Source organism: Anomalospiza imberbis, chromosome 2, assembly GCF_031753505.1.
Source record: "Anomalospiza imberbis isolate Cuckoo-Finch-1a 21T00152 chromosome 2, ASM3175350v1, whole genome shotgun sequence".
NCBI classification, from domain to species: Eukaryota; Metazoa; Chordata; class Aves; order Passeriformes; family Viduidae; genus Anomalospiza; species Anomalospiza imberbis.
In genome coordinates, this window is record NC_089682.1 from 57691235 (window position 1) to 57712410 (window position 21176).

Consider the following 21176-nt stretch of genomic DNA (forward strand, 5'->3'; position numbering starts at 1 on the left):
AGCTTTCTGGTAGACTGCTCTCTCAGCCACTTTCTCTAGCAGCAAACTAGAAATGGAGCTGCCTTGGTGCTTATGTCTTTTAGCTCTAGAGAACAAATGCTCACAACTCTGACTTCCTAGCCATACAGGGAAGGCAAGAAATCTGTGAGTTTATCTTCATCCCCCTGAGAAAATCTGCTACCAGCTATGGTGCAGCAATCTCCACTTTGTGCTTCGATGTGATGCCCTCTGAGGTCAGGGAGAGGGGATCCTTCCTTCTCCTGCCACTGCTCAATGTTAAACTGGAGGGCTGCAACATTCTCACTGCCTCATCTCTCACTGTCCAGGACCTGCTGCATGTAGCGGGACACAACCTAAGGACACAAGTTTCTTGGGACGGGAATGTGGGGAGACGAAAACTACACAAGACCTGCTCCACTCTCTCCTCACAGTCCCACCCTCAAGGATTTCCCTGCTTCCATCCCTCCTGCTGAAAACCAACCCACAGCTTTACCCTGGCAAGAGACTTTCTTGCTTGGTGCCTGCCTGTTGACTTTCTCTGGCACCTCTTGAGTCCCTGTTGCCCATCTGCTTCCCTCAAAAGCCTGGCATCCCAAAACCTTTGGCTCAGCAAAGATGCTGAGGGGATTCCACTGTAGCCTCTCATAGCAGGCTGCTCTCCTTCTCTCTGCTTTCTCCCTAGTGCCTTGGGAGGCCATGCACATTCCATGGAGCCAAGCAGCCAACCTCGGGCAAGATTTTTTTGTGGCTTGGAAGCATTTGGTGGAAGCACCAGGGCAGAGGTGGAGTTGAGGAAGCTGCTGTGTGTAGGACACTTCAGTCTGTTCTTGGGCCATTACAGGAACTTCTGAGCTTGGCAAAGTTCAGGCCCTTTCCAGCTTCAAACAGTCTTGGCAAAAACAACGTCTGCCACTCGGGAGATTGCTGCGGACTGGAAGAAAGAGGCTGTTAATGTAATTCTGCTCCTTAACCTCCTGTGACAAGGCTTGGAGAGAAGGAAGGGGGAAAAAAAAAAAGGTGTGATGGGAAGAGGAGGAGGGGGTGGGAAATATCTCAGCACTTTAATGAAGACTTTTCAAAATGTCTCGCACCTTGTCCCTGAATTCAGATATTTTCCAGAAATGAACACCAAGGAATGTGGTGCTGTTTTTGAGGCAGCCAGGGTGATAATGCAAGATACCTGCACTGGTACATATGTTTTGGTTGATCTGATTTCTTTTGTTGAAGTTCAAAAAGCATGGTTCAAAAGGTCTAAGTTTGCATTTCAGACCTTGGGAAAAAAAGTTCCTTCCCTTGGAGGAGGAAGGCTGGCTTTGCAGCAAAATTAATATTTTTCTTCTGTGGGGCTGTTAGAAACTGACTTTACATTGAATAATATTCAAAACACTTTGGCTAGAACACATTGCAGCTGTTTTTGTGTCACAACACACTGGAATACCTGAAATTATCCTTCAGGTATAGCAGCCTTCCCAAGACCTATTGACAACCTCCTGGGATAAACCCGTGGAAAGGACACCACACTCCCAAGGTGAGGGATCCTGAGATGTCCCCTTCTTCTTCTCTCTGCCAGAGCTCTGTGCCCATCATAGCCCACCTTTTCCACCGGCACCCACGACTCAGGACAGGGCTACAAGTCCCCCAGAAAATCCACAGGGAATCATCTCCCTCTTACGGTGCGATCCCGTACTACACTTGGGTGCGTCTCCCAGCTCCCCGGGGCTCGCCGGAGCGGGCAGGCGGGAGACTCGGCAACAAAACCATAGCAAGAGTGATCTAACATGGGGATGGGCTGGAAGATGGAAGAGGGGGTTGCTGCTGGGGAGGAAAACGAGGGCAGAAAGGTGATGATGAGGATGATCACTCTCTGAGGGAAACGGGAGGAGATGATCACCCGCGGCTGCTGAGGACTGGAGCCGGTGGTGCAGAGCTCCCAGACAGTCCTTTCCACACCACATCTAAAAATATTCCTTTGCCCCGAAGGCTGTGCTGGGGCATAATGTCCCTCCGCACAGCTAAGGGGAGGGACAGGTCGGTCTGCCCGTCGCACAGGGGAGCACTCACCCGGCAGCACTCGGTGCGAAGGCTGGAGGCATTGCCGTCACCAGTCTACCGAACTCTCACAAATTCCGTGTATTTCTTGTCGCGGAGCTGCTCTGCCTGGCAGAGCCTGCAAAGCTCTCTCTGGAACGGGGGCTGCGGCGGGGGCCAGGGAGGGCAGGAGCCAGGGAAGCGCTGTGCCCGCAGCTCACAGCCCCGCTCGGCCCCGCTGTGGTCGCCAAGGCAGACCTTGCACGGCTCCGTCTGATGCCTGCGCAGGGAAAAAGCCAACCAAGCTTGCCAAAACAAGCCTTGTAGCTGCAGGGGTGTCAGGAAGGCTGGGTCAGCGCTGGCCTGCTGGGCAGTGCCGGTGTTGTCCCGTGGAGAAGCAGCTACCTGTCCGGGAAGCACAGCAGCTCCCTGCCGGCCCGGAAAGCGGCTCCAGGGGCTCCTCCTGCAGCCCCCGGAGGGAAGCCGGCCTGTGCCCGCGTCCTGCCCAGGCCCCGTCCCCAAAAGACTCTGCTGCCCGTGTGCTCTGAAGGTGCAAGCCCAGAGCCTCCAGCACAGCAGTCCCAGACCAGTCAGGCACAGAGGCTGATCCTGGTTTTCATCATCAATCTGATCAATGGGAAACCTTCATGAGACTGTTGCTGCTATGTCCATACACCAGTCTTCAAAGAGGAATGCAAAGTGTTCAGGTCTCTGACTGCGTTGTTTGCAGAGCTCAGGGCAACCGAGGAGAGCTCACTTCATGATGAATATTCAGAGAGAAAAGCCAACCTAGGTTAACAAGAATTACAGTGAATCTGGTTACATTAATTTAAAAACCAAGCTGCCCCATTTGTTCTTCACACTCTATGATTTTCATAGATTTCTCCAGGTCTGACTGATTACTATAAAGCCAGACTATCTGTGTCCAGCTGACACAAGCAGCACTCAAAAATGTAGTTCAAGCGCAGTGCTCAGCAGCACTGCAGGGGCAGGTGCCACACACAGGTGGCAGAACCTCTCAGTGTGGGCACACCCCTCCTCACAGCCTGTGGCAGAGGCACAGACCCTCCACAGAGCTCCTCTCTGCTTCCCACATCCCAACGGCATGTCCCACAGCTCAGCTGATCTGACACTTATTTAATACACTTTACAGCCAGGTGCTCATCCTTTGAGATGGATCTGAGAGGTATCCAGGGGCTGCTGGCTGGGCTGGATTTCACAGGCTGCACCTGGGCCCAGTCCTTGTGTGCCTATTTTGCCCCTCGATTAAATAATCTTGATGCACTGCAGCAGGACTTAAGGGGAAAAGCTGAACACAGTTGAACCTGGGTTTATATTTTGGCTTTGCTCATCCCTTCACAATCCTGAAGAACAGCCAAGTGCTTAAGTGCTGTTCATTTTGTTGGGTACATTCTTAACAGTGTGAAGGCTCCTTGCTCAACAAATCAGCAATAAAGCTAATGAATCTCAAGGTGAATTCTAATACACACGAGGTCTTCTATTTACAAATTTTCCCACTTCTTGCAAAAAATGAAAGCTGAAGTTCTCATGTAATGGCATGAATTTACAGACTAGCAGGAGCAGACTAGCTTCCAACTTTCCATTAACACAGGGAGTGGGTGGGAAATAACTCACTTCCAAACTGGCCAGGTACCTTCCCTCTAGTTCTGCCAGGAGACACCACACATGGGCAGTGCTGCTGCACCAGTCATGTTGCTGTCTAGGTGAAATCCCTGGACCCAGAGACCTTGTTGATCCCCACAAAACCAAGGCAGAAAGGAGATAGGAATCTGTAAATCTTGGATCCTCATTTGCAAGGATTTCTCCAGGCTCCCAGTCTTGCTCAGCAAAAGATCAGCATTCACTGCAGCATGTGTCCTGCAGGAGAAAAATCCCTTGCAATCTACAGTTCCCTGCCTGCCCTTCACATGGAGTTAAAACAGGACCTCTCATTAACCTCTTGTCCATTTTGGCTTCACAGGGTACATTTCTAATCACACTGAAATTATAGGGAAAAAAGGAAAAAAAAATCCGAGTGTTTATTTGCTATTCTGGAGTAACAGTTTCTGAGTAATGCTACCTACAGATAAAATGGATGAAAATAAAACAGACAATATGGAATTTAACAGATAGTCATGGTACAGCAAGCAGAGGTAGACATATTCTACTGAAGTCATAATTTAGCAGGGAAAGTGGTGGGGGGGAAAGAAGAGCAAAAAGGATATCTACTGCTAGGGGAGGTGGTGATAGAGAGGGAACAAAAATACCTGCAATGAGATTTGTGAAAATCACCAAGTATTTTGTTCACAGCCAGTGTCCTATTCATGCTCCCAGTGCACAGATGTGTGGGAGGTCTCTGTCGCACCTGGAGGGAGCGTTTGTATTATTCAGATTTCTTTGTGTGACCAACTCCTCCCAAGTGAGCTTTTACGGAGCTGCGGTGATGGAAGTGAAGCTGTCTGCAGCAGGCTGGGGGCTGCCAGTGGCAAGCTGCCTCTCCCAGCACCAGCAGCCACGTGGCGTTGCTCCCGGCCACCGACTGGGTGACATTCCTTTCTGTGTAAATTACACGTACTACGAGTGAACGAGCAGCTGGAAATTCATCGAGTCATAACTGGGAAGGCCAAGGGGCCATTGCCATCAGCTGCCCAACCTCCTGTATAACTGGCCATAAAACTGCAGCCAGGAGCTCCCGCATCCAGCCCGGAAATTTGTGCCTGAGCAGGAGTGAATCTGTGAGAAAGACACTCTGTCTTCATTAAAATCCTGATGTGTGTCATAAATCCTGGCTGAGAGCTTCTAAGGGCTAATGACTCTCGCAGAATTCATACCTTATTCTCGCTTTGGGTTTGCTCCTGCCCACAGGGCTCCTTACCTACGTTACTTCCAGAGCTCCCCTCCAAAAACCATTATTTTGTTGTACCGGTGTTTGACAGGCTTGGAGACCAATGCTGTTTGTGGACTAGATTTACACATTGCCCTGAGCAAACAAGGGGCAAGGGATTACCCACCCAGAGTATTCAGGACATTCATCCAATATATTTTACACAAATGATTTGCTAAGCCCTTGTCTAAAAGTGCTCAGCAGGTGTTTGTGCCTGCAGTAAGGGCACACAGGGAAAAGTAAGGAGAGGGAGAGCTGGGAGGACTGACCCAGAGCTGATTAAGGAGAAGACTGCTGGCAGTGTGACAAATGTCACTGGGGACTGAAGACTGAAAGAAACCAAAACAAAAAGAGCATATTTTGGGAAGCACCGAGTGCTGAGGGAAGGATGAAGAAAAGGGGTTTGAGACAGAGGTGCCAGGCGGGGAGAAGTCTGCCTGGACTGAGGGCCAGGACGCTGCTCTCAGGCATCGTGCTGGGAGCAGGCAGCTGCAGGGGCCAGCTGCCAGTCACCAAGGCACAGGAGAGCAGGGCAGGGCAGGGGAGCAGAGAGTTTCTCGGCATTCACACCAGGCAGAATCTGACCTCCCATTCCCATGGCAACCCTAACCCAGCTGCGGCGCACGGAGGCAGACGAAGGCATTAATTTCCCAGCAAAGCCATCTCAGACCCTCGGCACGCGCGAGGCAGCTGCCTTTAGGTTGCTGGGGGAACCGTAACTTTTTTATCACACTGCATTAAGGATTTTATTACTCTGCATATTTAGAAGGGTTGGTTTATTCAGATCCAGAGAGAGAGAGAGAGATACTATTTTTACTGTGTCTTTCAGATTTGCCCAGACTTTCCTCTGCATGATGCTGGTGCAGGTGACCAGGGTACCACTGCTGAGGGCAGATGGGATGCAAAATAGTTAGTGTGTGCAAGCAACACAGCAAACAGAGATGCCAGAGAACTGTAAAGTATGTGAAGGAGGGAGGTCACTGAGGTGGTAGATCAGTGCCTGATATATCATATTTCTGTGGCTGTTGAGTGAAAAGACAACTGGGATAAATTTTAGCACGGTGTTTTACATAAATGGCAGCTAAAACATATCAACAACCAAAAAGAATGACAACCAAAGGGTAAAAAAAAACAACTCAATTAGCTACTTTAGGAAAGACTGAGGAACAAATGTAACCCAGAAGAGTTTTTCTGTTCACATCTTTGCATATCTCTGTTATTCCCACTCCTGGCCTGTACTGCTTTGCTCAAAAACCTATTTGGAAAGCTTTTAGAAAAACATCAGAATTAGTCTTTATTTGAACCAGCTGGAAAAAATGACCTTTCCTAAACATTTGGAAAGGTGCAAGAGTGACTGACCTAAAGAAACCCTTGGAGATTGTCCTGGACTCAAGGCTCAGACAGACTTGTTTCCTCAGATGTAGCTGTAGTGCTTTTACATGTCCCTCCAAACTTACCCCACAGACTTGAGTGTATTTAGGCTTCCTGCTGAGCCACTTGGCCCATTGGAGTGGCTGGAAAGGGCGGCGTGGGATGCCAGGGCCAGGCATCTCCTTCGGCCCTGGCAAGGACCGAGAGGAGCTGTGAGGCTGCGTGCAGCCCACGCAGGCTGAGTGGTTTGGTTGCCCCTGCCAAACCTTACAAACAGATGAGCTTATGCCAAGCAGTCTCTTCTGAAAGTAGCAGGAAAACCAAAATCTGTCAGCTTTGTGACATGCGCTTTGGAAAATCCCTTCCAGTGTTCCAGTCATCCCAAGCTCCATCCCAGACAAGCTGAGCAGCTGGCTGTGCCTCTGTCCCAGGCTGCTGCTGCCAGCCCCATCTGTGGCAATGATGTATCAGGATAGAAACAAGATCTGCAGCTCCATTCCTGCTCTGGCTGCTGGGTCTTCAAAGAGGACTGTGGGCACCAGAAACACCAGAGACTCTGCAGGGGGTAAGAGCTGGTTTGTTTATTCCAATGCAATAATTATTGGGAAGAGAAGTCAAAAACAGGAGCTAGTAGCATGTGTACCATGGTGGGCTGCACAGATTGGGGTGCTCCCACTGCTCATGTTTGTCCTTTCCTCCATCTGCTCTCCTTTCCGTCTCTGCCAACTATTCTACAGCTCTCTAGGCCCTTCCCACTCCCTTCAGCAATGCCCACGTTCTTGGTGGTACCTGCACCAGGAGCTGTGGTAGCAGCAGCCTGTGCCCCAGGGGTTCTGGCACCTTTGCTCTCTCATCTCCTCCTCTAACCCTGCCAGCTCAGTGTCTCCTCTCACTCACTTTGCTCCAAGGCTAATTATTTTCAAATTTTTGAAGATTTTGGGCTTTGATTGTCAGGCAATGATCAGGAAAAGGCATCCCATATCAAAAGGCTCCAGCTGTGCTGAGTGAATGGCCACACTGCAGGACTGAGGGGGCTGAGCAGAGCACATTTGCCAGGCTGCAGCCACAGAGTGACCTTCACGTGGCTCAGGGACAGCTGCCCCCACTGTGTGAGACTGCGCGCCGTAGAGGAGCAGTCACCCTTGGTCAGACCAAATGTCCATCTGACCCCACAGCTTGTCCCTACCAGCCACAGATGCCATGTGAGGAGAGTGGGGACAGGGTGAACCCACTCCAGCACCTTCCCAGCCTCTCCTCCCCACCCATGGGGATCCAAGGGGCCTCCTGGGCTGGAGTTAGTGTCTCAGTAGGCAATAGAATTTAAATTGTTTTCCTTTCATGACTTTTTCCGGCCACGTTTTGAAGCTGTGGCTGGCACTGGCAGGCTCCCATGGCAGTGCCCCACTGTGTAAAGACATACAGTGGGAAAGCACTTCTCTGTTTGAAGCTGCTGCCTCCTGCTTTTGCTCCATGCCTCCAAGGTGTTGAGTGGGAAAAGGAAATGAATTGCTATGGCCTATTTGCTGTCCCCAGGCCTTTTCTATCAGCTTTTTGGCTGAAAACCACTCCCTTTTCCCTGCTATTGCAACTGCTGTACACTTTCAACTACAAACTGGCTGTCTGGGGTGGGCTGTTGCACTTGGCTGTGGGGCAGAGGCTGAGAGCCCGTTCCTGGCCCAGGGTGGCACCTGCAGCTGCACACAGCAAGCCACCAGTGCTGGGCATGCATGCAGCTGTGCTGCCCACGGGGCTGAGCAAGCGATCACACCTCACCCCAAAACCTTGTGCAGTCACTGTCAAGGCTGTGATGCCTTTATTTTTCAGTGCCCTTTTCTTCTCCATTCAGCCAGTAACTTAGAAGCACACAAGATATATTTAGACCTAACTTAGAAGTGCTTCAGGTCTGCAATAGGGTGACTCAGCTACCAATGCTGTTTACTTTAGTTTTACAATGAAAATGGGCAATTACAACCCTGAACAACTTTTAGAGACCACATTGCCTTGTCATGCTGTCAGAGCTTGCACGCAGCGCTGTCTGTAAAGCACTTTGCACACTCAAATACGTGTCTGAAGGTTTTCTAAAGCAGGTGGAGAAAAAAGCCCTGGGCTGTCACACCTCTTTCCTCTGTCTGCTTGTAAATCCACCTTCCTGTGCCCTTCGTAACGCTGCCTCATTGCCAGAGGATCCGGCACGCTCTGCTGGGGATGCTCCCCAAGATGACAGCTCGCAAAGGATTGCTGCAGGATTTGGGTCACGGCCGGAGTGCAAGGTGGCATTTTCTCCCTAATGAAAGTCTCTCTCACAGCTTTTTCCTTTCAGAGGAAGAAATCTTTGCAGCTCACAGAGCCATTTGTACTGGTTTAATGATGCTCAAGACATTTATCCTGGGGAAGAGTTCTGCCTGAGCTCCCTGTTTACTTCAAACTCAGTTATTTATAACAACCTTTCCTCCAGTTTTTTAATCCTTCACCTGCACAAACATCTCCTCTAGATCATCTTTATTGAATACAGTTAAGTGTAGCTCATGGGGTTATTGAATTACAGGCATGAACTTAGCAAAATGAGATAAATCACTCACATATTAGCCTCTCTCTATTAAACACATCTCACCCAGAGGCATTTTCCCATAAAACAGTAACTATATATCAAACATTTGAATATTTGAAGCAGCTAAGGCGGGCTTCTCCCAGCAAGAAGTCACACAACAGGAATGTAGCAGCCCTCTCTGAAGATGTTTTACTGCCTAAAATATTTATTAGAAATAGCACCCGCTGTGTGAGGCTTGATCAGTAAGAGCCTGAGAGCTGCATTTGCTCTGATTTCTCTGATTCTCTTCCATGCAATGTGGCACTAAGTGGAGATGAGCAGTGACAATCACCCAGCCCTGACACCCACCTCTGCCCAGCCCCTGGCACAGCAGGGACAGTGCCCTCCCTGGGCTCACTCCCCACTGGGCCCCTGCTAGGCACCAGCTCGAGAGGGACATTTTATCTTTGAGAGTGAGTGGAGCTTGATTGGGGCCGGAGCAGCACTAGGACATGTTGATGCCATCTGGGAATGCAAAGGGGACTCAGTTGCAAGCTCAGCCCCTGGCATGGAGGGCGAGCAGCAGGTCCTGGTACTGCCCCAGGTCCTGGTACTGCCCAGCCCCAAACCACATCACTGCCTGCTTGCCCCACAGCACACTTGCATTCATGCCCCTCCAAAGTATCTCCAGAATATTGGTTTGCTTTTCTCTCTAGGTAGTTTTCATTCTAGCACACCTTTTAACTTATTTTACCGTGGCCTCAGCTTTGGTATTTTCAGAGTCCATGACAAATCCATGTATAACCTTCCCTGCTCTGTGGTTTGACGTGTCTCAGGTTTTGAGGGGATTTTTTCCCCTCCCTGTGTGACTTGGAAGGCTGAGGGGGTGTGTGATGGTTTATTTGGGAGATCCTGATCCCCAACTGCATATGCTGCAAGCCATTGATGCTGTAAGATTTTCAGATCAAAAGACTGACTGAAATACCAATGGAAAAAAAAAATACATATATACAATAATCTGCCCTGATACATCACTGTGAAAATCAGCAACTTCTCAGGACAGGCCATGTTCTGCATCATAGCTCCTTATGCACAGGATTTTGTTCTGAATAGCTCTTGGATATTAACGTTTTATAAATAATTAGCATAATCAATATTTTAATTCCTGGCATTATTAAGAACTACACAAGGATCAGCAAAGGTGTATTTGTAACCTCATGGAGCATGAACTACCCTGTTTAAATACTACTGTTTAAGGTGCTGCTCTTTTACAATCCATTCATTAGGTTTCTAGTCAGTGAAAATGGTTTTCAGTGTGGATGTTCAACCCTTTTCTCTGGAAATGCCTTTTATTAAAGAATAAACTGCAGATTCAATAACAGTGATGACACCTCTATATTCCAGCGTCCTCTGGGGAGGACACTGGGGCTTCTCTGCCCCATTTTGCAATGTTCTGTAAAAAAATGCAGTGGAAACAAAAGCTGCACCCCCCTTCTGCTGCGTGTGGCCCTGCACCCTTCAGGAACCCCCTCAAATGCCCTGAACCCCAGGAGCAGCACTTGTGGCTGCAGCATGCCTGGGCTGCACTGCGCAGTGCGATCAGTCACTGCCCGTGGACATGTGCGTACAATGTGCTGGAACCAAACCAGGGGGCAACTCCCCTTTCAGGGCCTTTTGTTCAAAATGCAGGTTTGTTATACCCACTTTGTCCTCCAAATTCAGATTCCAGTTTGGCTTTTCCTCATTCCTTTGAAGTATGTGCATTTTGCTGGTTTATGGACACTGCATGATGCAGCATAGGTTACTCCATTAAAACACAAACCTCTGGGATATCATTCCTTCTTGTTCCCAGTGAACTGGATTTCATACTTTTTATTCTCTATTAAAAAAAAAAAAAAAGACAGAAAAGCATGACAAACAAGCTTTCTTTATTATGTTTTATGTTGATCCATTCTTCCTGCCTTCTTTTCTGGTGGAAGCGAAAATCACTCTTAGAGCCATCTCCCACTCTTGCAATATTTTAACCAAAATGATCCATCTCCTGTAAACACAACCCAGCATGTGGTTCATGAGAGCAGTGGTTTGGCACCTGTGTCACCAACTTACCCCATGACTGTGCCTCACTGTTCACACACTTCGGATGCTGCACTCATTGATGTTCTGTGGACATGGGCACAGCAATAAATCCCCAGGGGGCTGGACACAGGATTGCAGATCCCAGCAGGCACTGGAAGCACCGTGAGGAACCAGGTGCTGTGTAAGGCAGCTGTAGGACATGAGCTGGTCTCCTCCTACAGCCCATTTAAATCTGCCTTCAAGCACCCACATGCTCTGCAACTTTTCAGTCAGACTAAAGTTTTTCCAGCAGACTGTCCCTTCTGAGAGTGGATCCCCACGGCATCTCACGCCACCAATGTCCTGCTGAGCCCCGGGGCACCAGACCAGCCAGCCTGACCAGCACATCATCGCCCACAGCCACCACCTTCTCTCCTCCCCTCAGACCTGCACAGCACTGCCTGAGCCTCCCTTCTCCTCCTGGGAAGTTGGAGAAGTGTGTGATTGCAAATGACAGCCTCACCTCATGACCTGGATGAGATCTGATCAAGCAGCTGCTTATCAGTCCCGGGCATTGTCTGCCCATCACTCAGGAGCCACAGGCTGCTCTGTGTCAGAAGCCCCTGCAGGGCTCTCCCAGCAAGGCCTCCAAAGACACTGAGGGGATTTTCAAACCAACTGGTTTTGTCTGGTGTGCAAGTAAATTACACAGCTGTATTGCATACCTGCATGGCTGGTGGCAGTGGAATATGTTTCAGGAGTTAATACAGGGATTTCCTGGGCTGGGACATCACACTCCTTTCACCTTTTCTTGGTCTGAAAGCAAGGTGAGGCAGAGCACCAGGGCAAAGCAGCTGCAGAGAACATCAGGAGTGCCTAAGCTGTGCATGAGCTGTTCTGCATTGAGCTGAGCACACTTCAAAACAAAACCCCCCTCCCACAGGCATCATTGCTGGCACCCAAATACAGGATTTATCCCCAAAGAATCCGTCTCCACAGTTTGCTGATTATCTCCATATTCTGATCTACAGGAGCACGTGGCTGAAGCAGGTGTGAAGAACGCCAAACAATATATTCTACTGTCTCCGTTGCTCAGGTAAGGGCACAAACTCACTAAGGCGGAGCTTGGCTAAAGTAAGAACTTCACAGGTCCCTAATTATACTTGAGAAACACTATAAACAGAAACAGAATTCCGATTTTAAAAGGTGGTCAAGAAGAGCAGCTCTTAGCACACCTGGCCAGCATCTTTTGGGAAGACCAGCTAAATACTAAAGGCAACCCTGCATAAACCAGTGTAGGACACGGTCAGATTTTGGCACAGTGGGTCAGAGAAGGAACGAGCTCCTATGAAAGACAGGTGCTCTTTACACCTCAGGGCAAGACAATACCTCTGGGCCTTCTCAGTGTAACCAAGGGCCTTCCATAAGCATCTGCTCAAGGGCTTTTCACCTATAGCTCAGCACTCCTTTAAGCACTGTCCATACACAAATGCCTACCTCACCTCCCTCCCTCGGTCAGCCACTGCATTCGGTACGACCCTAACGGGGCGGCAGAGAGGCGGCTGCTCTTCGTACACTCTGGGTGACACACTGTACAAATTCAAAGCTCCCACAAACATTAAACAAAGGCTTGCTCCAAGGATATGGCAGCTTTCCCACATCCCCGGCTAAGCAAATGGAAACACTTCCCAAAAGCACATGCCGTAAAGGCTGTCCTTGGTGGTTCTGTGGGCTCAGGGCTATGTGCCAAGATGTGCTAAGCAGCTTAAATAGTAACCACTCCTGCACTAGCCCTTTCACCACCTCCCCTGGCTCAGGGCACTACCCAGTCCACCTACCTAGGACCAGAAATGAGAACGGATAGTTAAACTCAGGGATAACTAAATTCCTTGAGAGCCAAGGAAAGGCACCCTAATCCTGGCACACTGAAAAGTACTTTTCAACATCTTGTGACATAGGAGCTTCCAGAGCAGTGATGGAGCTCATCCAGATTCCCATCCTGGGCAGGAGCTGGCGTGTATCACCCCAGGGCAATGGCTTCATTAACATCAGTGCCAATGCCCAGTTCTCCAGCACAGGATCCCTGCAAGTACAGACAGTCCTCTGGAGACAGCTCCTGCCATCATTGAAGCCAACCACCAAGATAAAGGCTGCCTGAAATTCTTGAGGAGAGGAACTTATCACAAGAGACCTGGTAGAAACAGCAGCAGCTTTGTTTCTGCTTTGCTTTCAAACGGTAAGCACCTTTTTCTCTCCCTATCCTACTGCTGGAGTACAGTTTGTACATCCCAGCATTCAGATGTCTGACAAATTATTTCAGTGTTCTTTATCCATAGCTGTGACAAGCAAATTATACTGATTTAGGCTCATCTACCTTGGTCTCCAGGGACGCTGGATATTAAACTCTCTCAGAAGTGGCAGCCTGAAGCACTGTCACCACTCAGCCTGAAGGAAGATGCTGGGATGGCTTCCCTACTCAACAAAAAAAGGCTGCTTTATTCAGGCGAGGAACTAAAATATGATGAAGGGAGCACCGCATTACTCATTCTTTCTGCAGAAATAAGGCTCACCTGAGCCATGGCAACAATACTTACTCCAAATGGCAGGTCTGCAACTTCACCACTGGCTCCAAGAAATACTCCTTCTTTCCTTCCTGATACACAGGAAGTCCTATGAGATCCTGCAGGCTCCATTGCCTCACTTGGTGGCAGTCAAACTGCCTAACCATGCCCATAAAGTGATCAACAGGCACCACACATGAAAGGCAGAGATCACAGCTGGCCTTTCAGTGAAGCCAGGAGAAGGTTTGCCCAGCAGTGTCTTCAGAATGAAGGAATCATAAGAATATCCTGAGTTGGAAGGGACTTAGAAGGATCAAAGTCCAACTCTTGGCCCTGTACAGGACAACCCCAAAAATCACAGCACGTAACTGAGAGCATTATCGAAGTGCTTGAGCTCTGGCAGGCTTAGTGCCATGGCCATTTCTCTGGAAAACCTGTTCCACTGTCCAACAACCCTGTGGGTGAAGAACCTTTTCCTAATATCCAGCCTAAACCTCCCCTGAAAAAAAAAAAAAAGCTAACAGAAAATAACAGAAAATCTGAACACTGGCCTACCCCTCAGCTGAGCACTGCTTGGGCAATGCCATGGGCAACTCCATGAGTGCACTGAGTATTTTCCTATTTACATATATATGCACAGGAAAGAACAGGACAAAACCAGTCTGCTAGTTCTAGGAAGGTGGGACTGCCCTCCCACCACTAATGCTGAAACCCTCTTCAAAAGGGATCAGTGCAAAAGTTATTTATTTCTTCTAAAAGCAGCTGGATCTTTATTTGGTATGATAAATGCAGAGCTGCCACAGGCCAGGCTTGCTGGGAGTGCCAAGGTTAAGGTGCAACAGTACATTTATCCTCACAATCAAGTTAAGCTTGCAGCCCATTTTCAACATAAGCCTACTCTAGCAAAACAATTTGTCCTTTAATCACAGCAACAAAAACAGGCTCCCAAGACTCCAGCTATTTTAAATGCACTTAGATGGGTCCAGATAATTGTTGGTGAGTAAGGAAAAGCTTTGAAGTTCTTGAATCCAAGAACAAAAGCTGAGCAATTTGAGGACAGAGGAATGGCTGGCAGGCTAGCTGCTGCTGCCATCTCCTCATGGAAATTTGTAACTCTTCTATTAAATACTTCTCAAAGGTGCTTTCTTCTTCTCTGTAACCCTCATGTAAGAGCCTAACAACAGGATTAATGTTTTTATACAATTCAGGAAAGTAATTTAGAGCCTTGCCCTCTGTATTCCTAAAGCCAGTATTAAAAAGCTTATTTGATACAGAAGATCCCTCAAAATTATCATAAACATGATGTGATTGACCTTATCTGCAATATAGAATAACACCCTGTCTTCGAGGTACTGAAGGTTATACCAAGCATTGAAAAAGTTTTTTTTCCAAAGTCCTAGAGAAAAAAATCTCAAGTACCTCCTAACAAATGACCAGATGACTGAGACATCAATACAAGCCAAATATTAAGATTTGACTTCCCTGTAGGATCCGTTTGTTGATGTAATCTGCAGCACATCTACTAAAAATGAGAAAACAAGTGAATGAAATTGAAACTAGCAGGCTATTCAAAACTAAATGCAGAATATAATTTGGTTTCATTATAAATATTTGATAAGCTGCATCTTTATCTCAAATACAATCTTAATAAGAAAATTAAATTCAAGCATAAACTAATGGCAAGAACACCTTCTGTCAACTGGATGCACTTCCTTTTGCAAAAACGAAATTCAAACAAGCCTGCTATTTTTCAACTGTAGACATCACCATACAGTGGTATCAAATAAAGTCTGCTATGACATTAATAATATTATCTATTATGCATTATTATGAATATACATCAATACAAAAAAAAAATCTGGGCCAAGAGCACTTTAGCAAAAAAAAGTTACTTTTGGCACCATCTGAGTACTTGGGAACAGTCTGGACAATACTGAACAGGCAAGCTTAAAGCCTATATATAAATTATGAATAAAAACTGAAAATGCTTTCACTTAAAAAGCAAACCAAGAAGTTTAAGGCACTCCCACCTATATATTAATTTGTTCCAGAAACCAAGGAAAGACAGATTTTGACACCTTTTATGTCAAAATTAAGAGGGCATCATACAGTATCATAAAAGCAGCATAAATTCTGCACTCAGATTTTCTTTAGTTTTAAGTCTCCCTTAATACTTGAACCTGTAGTCCCATCCAGTCAGGTAGTTTTATCTTCACTTCAAACATGGTTTGCCTTTCAGGCAGGCTAACGATTTGATTCTATTTTGCTCCCCATCGGAATCTCAGTGCATCTGGATGAATCACACCAGTTGATCTTCACACTACATGAAGCACCTGAAGAAAAATATCCTGTGTGTATTGCATATATTTATGCCAAAACCATGGTGTGGTATTACCTACTAAAATAAGAATAAGCTACAGAAACCTCAGAAGAACTATCCACACAGGAATGCCTCTGGATTTTGTAGATGAAAAGGAACTGTCTGATCTAGGAAATGTCACTAGTAATAAACCCACTTTCAGAGTATCTCCAGCTGATCAGCTACATGTACAGAACAAGAGTAATGCCTTTTTTTTTCTGCTGTTTAAAAGAAACATTATCCTTCTCACCAGTTAATGGAGATAAATTCAAGATAAAGCAAGATAAATTCCTGTTGAATGCTGTTTCTCAGGACACAACCTGATACAGATGTAGGGATGGGGGAGCAGGGGGGTTTTCAATGATAAAAAGGAACGCAGGCAAAGGTCATATGCAGATTTATGAAAAATAAATTTATTACATAACACCTTGTTTTAACAATGTTTGATTTTTTTTTTACTCAGAATACTTGTGTCATTCATGTAAAATAGTTTGATACAGTACATTGTATGTAAGTTTTTCCTCATAATTTCTAAGGCTCTCCTAACATCTTGTTCCTCTGCAGTAGGAATGGCACCCCTAAACAACGTGCGAACATTAAAAAAAAATTAACTGAACAAAATTTAAAATCCACTACACCAAGCTGGTTCTCAAAAATCATGACAAAATATCTGAATGGATGCCGCACCTTTTTAGGAAATATCACTCATGCTTTTTTTAATCCCAAAGCATGCTCACAAATCATTAACACCAACAGGAAAAAAATAAAACACTGTCTATGACAATCATTTTAGTTTGTTTGCTGAACCAAACATGTTTATATCAATGACAACATACTTATTTTACTATCAAATAGCAGCTTTAATACCAGTCAAGTCATAGATTTCAAAACAAAAACAAAAACTCATGTTGGAAATAAATCTTTGGGACGCTTGTAATTGCTGGGAAAAAATGCAAACGCTTCCATGTTCTTAAAAAAATCTCATTGTAGCAATCATGTCGGTCATAAAACATCGATCTAGCTGGAAAATGAACCAACCCACAAAAGTCACTAAAAATAAACGTTTATCAAAACTGTCTGAGAGTTACGGTTAGTTTGCTTTTTTGCCATGGTAACATATACTGTATGCTTCAAGTACCAGTTCAAAGATGTCATGTACTATTGGTCAGATGAAGTTGTTACATCAAGAGAATTCACCACATACGACAACAAAAATGCTTGCCCCTAGCACATTTCACAGCTTCACCTGCTACAGACTGTCACTGAAAAAAATGCATCGGTCAGTCTGAACCATGTCAAGTAAACTACAGAAGTAGCATATCCACAACACAAACTGTGCTAGCACTTTCTTTTCAAGTCTAACCCCAAAACCAGGTACAACGTGGGAGCCCCCCCTCGGCCCCGTGGCAGGGGGTGGGTCGTGGCGGTCGGACAGGTGGGAGGTGTGGTTGTACAGTACATTCTCTGGCACAAGCCAGGCTCCTGGCACGCAGCTGAGCGGCCGGTCCTGCAGCAGCAGCGACAGCGCATCGACGGCACCGGGTGCAGCTCAGTACCGGTGGGTCTGGTGCGAGTACTGCGGCGGCTGCTGGGAGGTAGCTGAATATCCCATGCTGCTCTGTGGCTGCGATGTGCTTGGTCCGGGGTTGGGATAGGCAGCATGGGGGTTGGAACGCTGCAGGGGGGGAAAGCACAGACACACAGCCCTTCGTAACATGGACATGGTGACACAGTTTCACCTACTGACTCGTTTCTTCAAGAGGCACCCAGCACACACAGTCTCAAAGCAGCTGCACTTCCATGCTTTGTTTCACTAACTCTGGTTACAGCAGGTAACAGACATTAGGAATACCAGATTAGAAAGTGACAGCTGCCAGCCTTCTGCTATCCACCCTAATGGGAATCTTCACCCATCACAGTCAAACCTCCAGCCAACCCTCCAGATGGCTACTGTGCACCTGTGCATGACACTGGGCTACCACCACTCATGGCAGTGATCTTCCCCACTTGCTCCCTTCTCCTAGCAGGAAGGAAGGCTGCGGTGGAGGTCCAGGTGAGGCATCTTACTGCTGATGAGCCACTCTGCCTTATTCTGGAGATTTTCACACATATAGGACATACTTGCCACCCTTCTGTGTGACCTAGAAGTACAGGCAGAGAGCGCTGTGACTGGGCTAAGGTGTCACCTATCAGCACCTATAAAAATGCTCGAAGGAGAGTTTAAAGACAACAGCGACATGTTCCTCAGTGGAACCAGATATTTCAGGAAAAATGTCCTTAGGTTGTGGCTTGGGAGTTTCAGATGGGACACTGGAGGAAGGACCAGAACAGCACTGGAAGAACCTGCCCATAGTCTGTGAGCTCTCTCCCTCTATGAAGGTTTTTAAGATTCAGCTTAACAAAGCCATGCTAATCTGAGTGAGTCAGAACTAGCAACAGCCCTGCTCCAAGTGGGAGATTTGGCTAGATGGTTTCCAGAGGCCCCTTTCAAACAACTCCCACAATTATCTGAGTGGAGCATTCATCATTGCAAGAAGCTCTCAGCAAACCAGGAACTGCCTACTTCAATTTTAACCTAAAAGTTATTATTCACTGATCATGCATTATAAAGGAAAGAAGGACTGCCTATGAGATTTGCAGTAAGTATCTGAACACTTAGTAGCATTTAACATTTCATTAAATTAACACAATTTCAGTACATTACTGCACTGGTTTACATTCACATTAAGGTTTACATGCCCTCACAAACTTTGCAGAATTTAGAAACTGTGTAGCTTCTGAATTCTTGATATCACAGCACATATTATGTTTTTTAGGAAAAGCTGCTTCTAGAAGAGGTCTGAAAACTTCCATAAAGTAAGTATTCCAGGACTAGGGCACTGCTACTGAGACCTGAATAGGAAAAAACTGTGGTGAACCAACACCCTAAGTAAAATATTAAGTCACAACATAACACAAAAACCCCAATTTTTTCTTGTACAGCATTCAGAACAGAAGCTACACCAAGGAAGCTGAGATGATGGCAGAAATAAAAAAGGCATTTTCTACTTGTTAACACACACTCACAGGACTGAGCTAACACCTCTAGAGAAAAGAGGGAGAAATGGCTGGACCAGCACTTAATGTCAGTGGAAACAAACCAGCACTGCTGATCCACACCGTTAGCACAGTGACTGAACTTTGTGGGCATTTGCCTTCAGCCTTGAGAGGAAAACTAATTCACTCATCAACAGAAGGGTCACAGCTCTGGGTCACCCTTCTCCATGTTACAAATACAGGATGCACTTCAAAGAGCAAAAATCTTGAACGTTGGTTTTGCCCATGTGTGGCTCCTGTATGTAGGAAACCATCACAAGTTTGACCATTTAAAACTGACCACTCATTTCAGTTGTAAAACACTACCTGCATCCTGACTTCTGAAACAGATCTTATTTAAGACAGAGGCAATGAAAAATCAGATTCCTTTGTGACACCCAGAACAACAAATGCCTTTTGTTTAAGAAAAAAAGTAACTATCCAATCCTTTCTAAATACTATTAAGCACCCAGAGGGCTATCCCAAGCTCCAGCCTGAATTGCTCCAGCCTGCTTAATCACATTGCCTTTGGGAGTGTCACATTGCAGATTTAAACAAGGAGGCAAGTCTGTGTGCCATGTGTCTACTATTTTTATGCATGGCAGAAAAGGATATGAGGTCAATGTGCCCTGCAGAATAATTTGACTACTGAGTGAATGCAGAAACTGTCTTAGTGTGCCTTGCCCAGGAGATGGCAATCCTTCTTCACAAGCTTTTTACGGGGAATTTGAGCAAATCAAATGACGAACAAAGGAACAGGTGTTTGATTAAAACAGAGGGCTGTATTGTAATGTTTGTTTTCCTTCTCAAGCTGCTGGATCAGAAGCAAAAAATGTGAGGAATTTTTTTCAGGGAGACCTGAAACCATCAGTTGGAAACTCTTAACTTCTTTTGTTCTAGTGCTGGCAAGTTCAGGTCTCCATGTTTTCCAGACACCTTAATCAGAGCAAATCTACTGACTGCCTATTTGCAAGGCTAGAGGGAAAAGGATATATTTTTTTGAAAACCAGAGAGATTGTCTCTCCTAGAGAGACAGCAGAAAGATTGGTCAGGAGTAGTCAAGTTACCAGTAAGAGCTCCTGAGACAGAAAAGCAGCAGTTGTCATTATCTTAAGGGAAAAGTATTCTGAAATTAATGTTTGTCAACAAGGGCTCTCCCCAGCTGTAATCCCAGGATGGATATCTTGAGTACAAAAATTCTGAGGAGCACAAACTGAGAATAAACCAATGCCAACTCCAGCCAAGCAATTTGAGTCCTCTGACTTGTCAGCCAGCAAACCTCAGCCCTGGCTCACAGAACTAGGAGCTGAAGTTTGTTCAAAATATCACAATGCATATGCAAAATGAGGTGGAGGGCATGTAAATGAGGCATGTAAATGAGGCTCCCTGACACAGTACAGGAACCTCTGAATCAACCTCCTTAGATGTGTGACTCCACCCGAGGGCAAGATTAAGAAAGTTACAGCTGCATTTGCCTTCTGCTCTGTTGTGTGTGTTTTTAAGAAGTGGAAGAACCAATTAAAAGGCCAAAACAGCAATTGACTACAGCTTGCCAGACTGAAAGGGATGAAACTCCTGTAAGAGTGCCTGTGATGGATAATCCTACTAAAAGAAAGATGACATTTATACTTAGAGGCACCCCTCCCTGCAGAACTATAGTTAAGGCTCACCACCATCTCAAACAGCTCTAAAAATGTGTATTGTTCAAGGAGAATGACTTGCAAACTGATGTGTTATTGATGTCCTGGGATAAACTGAACAAAGACACTTGGGGACTATATGAAGGGTCTCACAAAAAAGCTCCTGAAAATTATCTTATTTTACATTTTTGTAGTACTTTTAAGTTTTGTCCAATGCTGAGAGTACACAGACTTAGGCAAGGATGAAGGTAATGCCACCAGGCAGCTTCTGAGGCTATCTGGTACTCTGAGGAACAAACTCTGAAACACAAGATTTCAAAGCCCACTGGTGGTTCATGGAGAAGCTGTATCAAACTGAAAGGCAAGTTGACAGCAGCAGCTTTACTGACTTTGTTTTTTTAACTCTCCCTATGTTTTGCTACAGATTGTAAGCCCAGCTAAGTGGATTTCCATTATCAGGGTCTCACATTTAGATATCAACATTTAAATTAACTGAAAACATTGCCAGTAGTTTCCAACTTCCCCCTAGGCCATCCAAGACTGTCTGGCCACCTGGACCATGCATTCCATGTGAACCAGTATGCAATGGTTAGTTCCTGCAGGCTAACATTTCCAGCAGCATACCTCCTCTTGAAATCACCTATTCCCTAAGCTTGCAAAAAGCTGCTGTTCTCCA

General features: G+C 46.3%; 1 protein-coding gene across 9 annotated transcripts in view; it reads right to left on the minus strand.

The window, feature by feature from the left end:
• The window catches only part of CDK8 (cyclin dependent kinase 8), a 107560-nt gene that overhangs the window by 21532 nt on the left and 64852 nt on the right, over nucleotides 1-21176 (minus strand). For 4 of the 9 annotated variants that reach the window (XM_068181237.1, XM_068181238.1, XM_068181235.1 and 1 more), the window contains one exon: nucleotides 16177-17460. The exons of the other annotated variants lie outside the window; for them this stretch is intronic. In XM_068181237.1, coding sequence (XP_068037338.1) covers nucleotides 17335-17460 — 126 coding nt within the window. In that variant the 3' untranslated portion in view covers nucleotides 16177-17334. Of the gene's footprint in view, nucleotides 1-16176; nucleotides 17461-21176 lie in introns of those variants that run through there. 9 annotated transcript variants of the gene reach the window in all.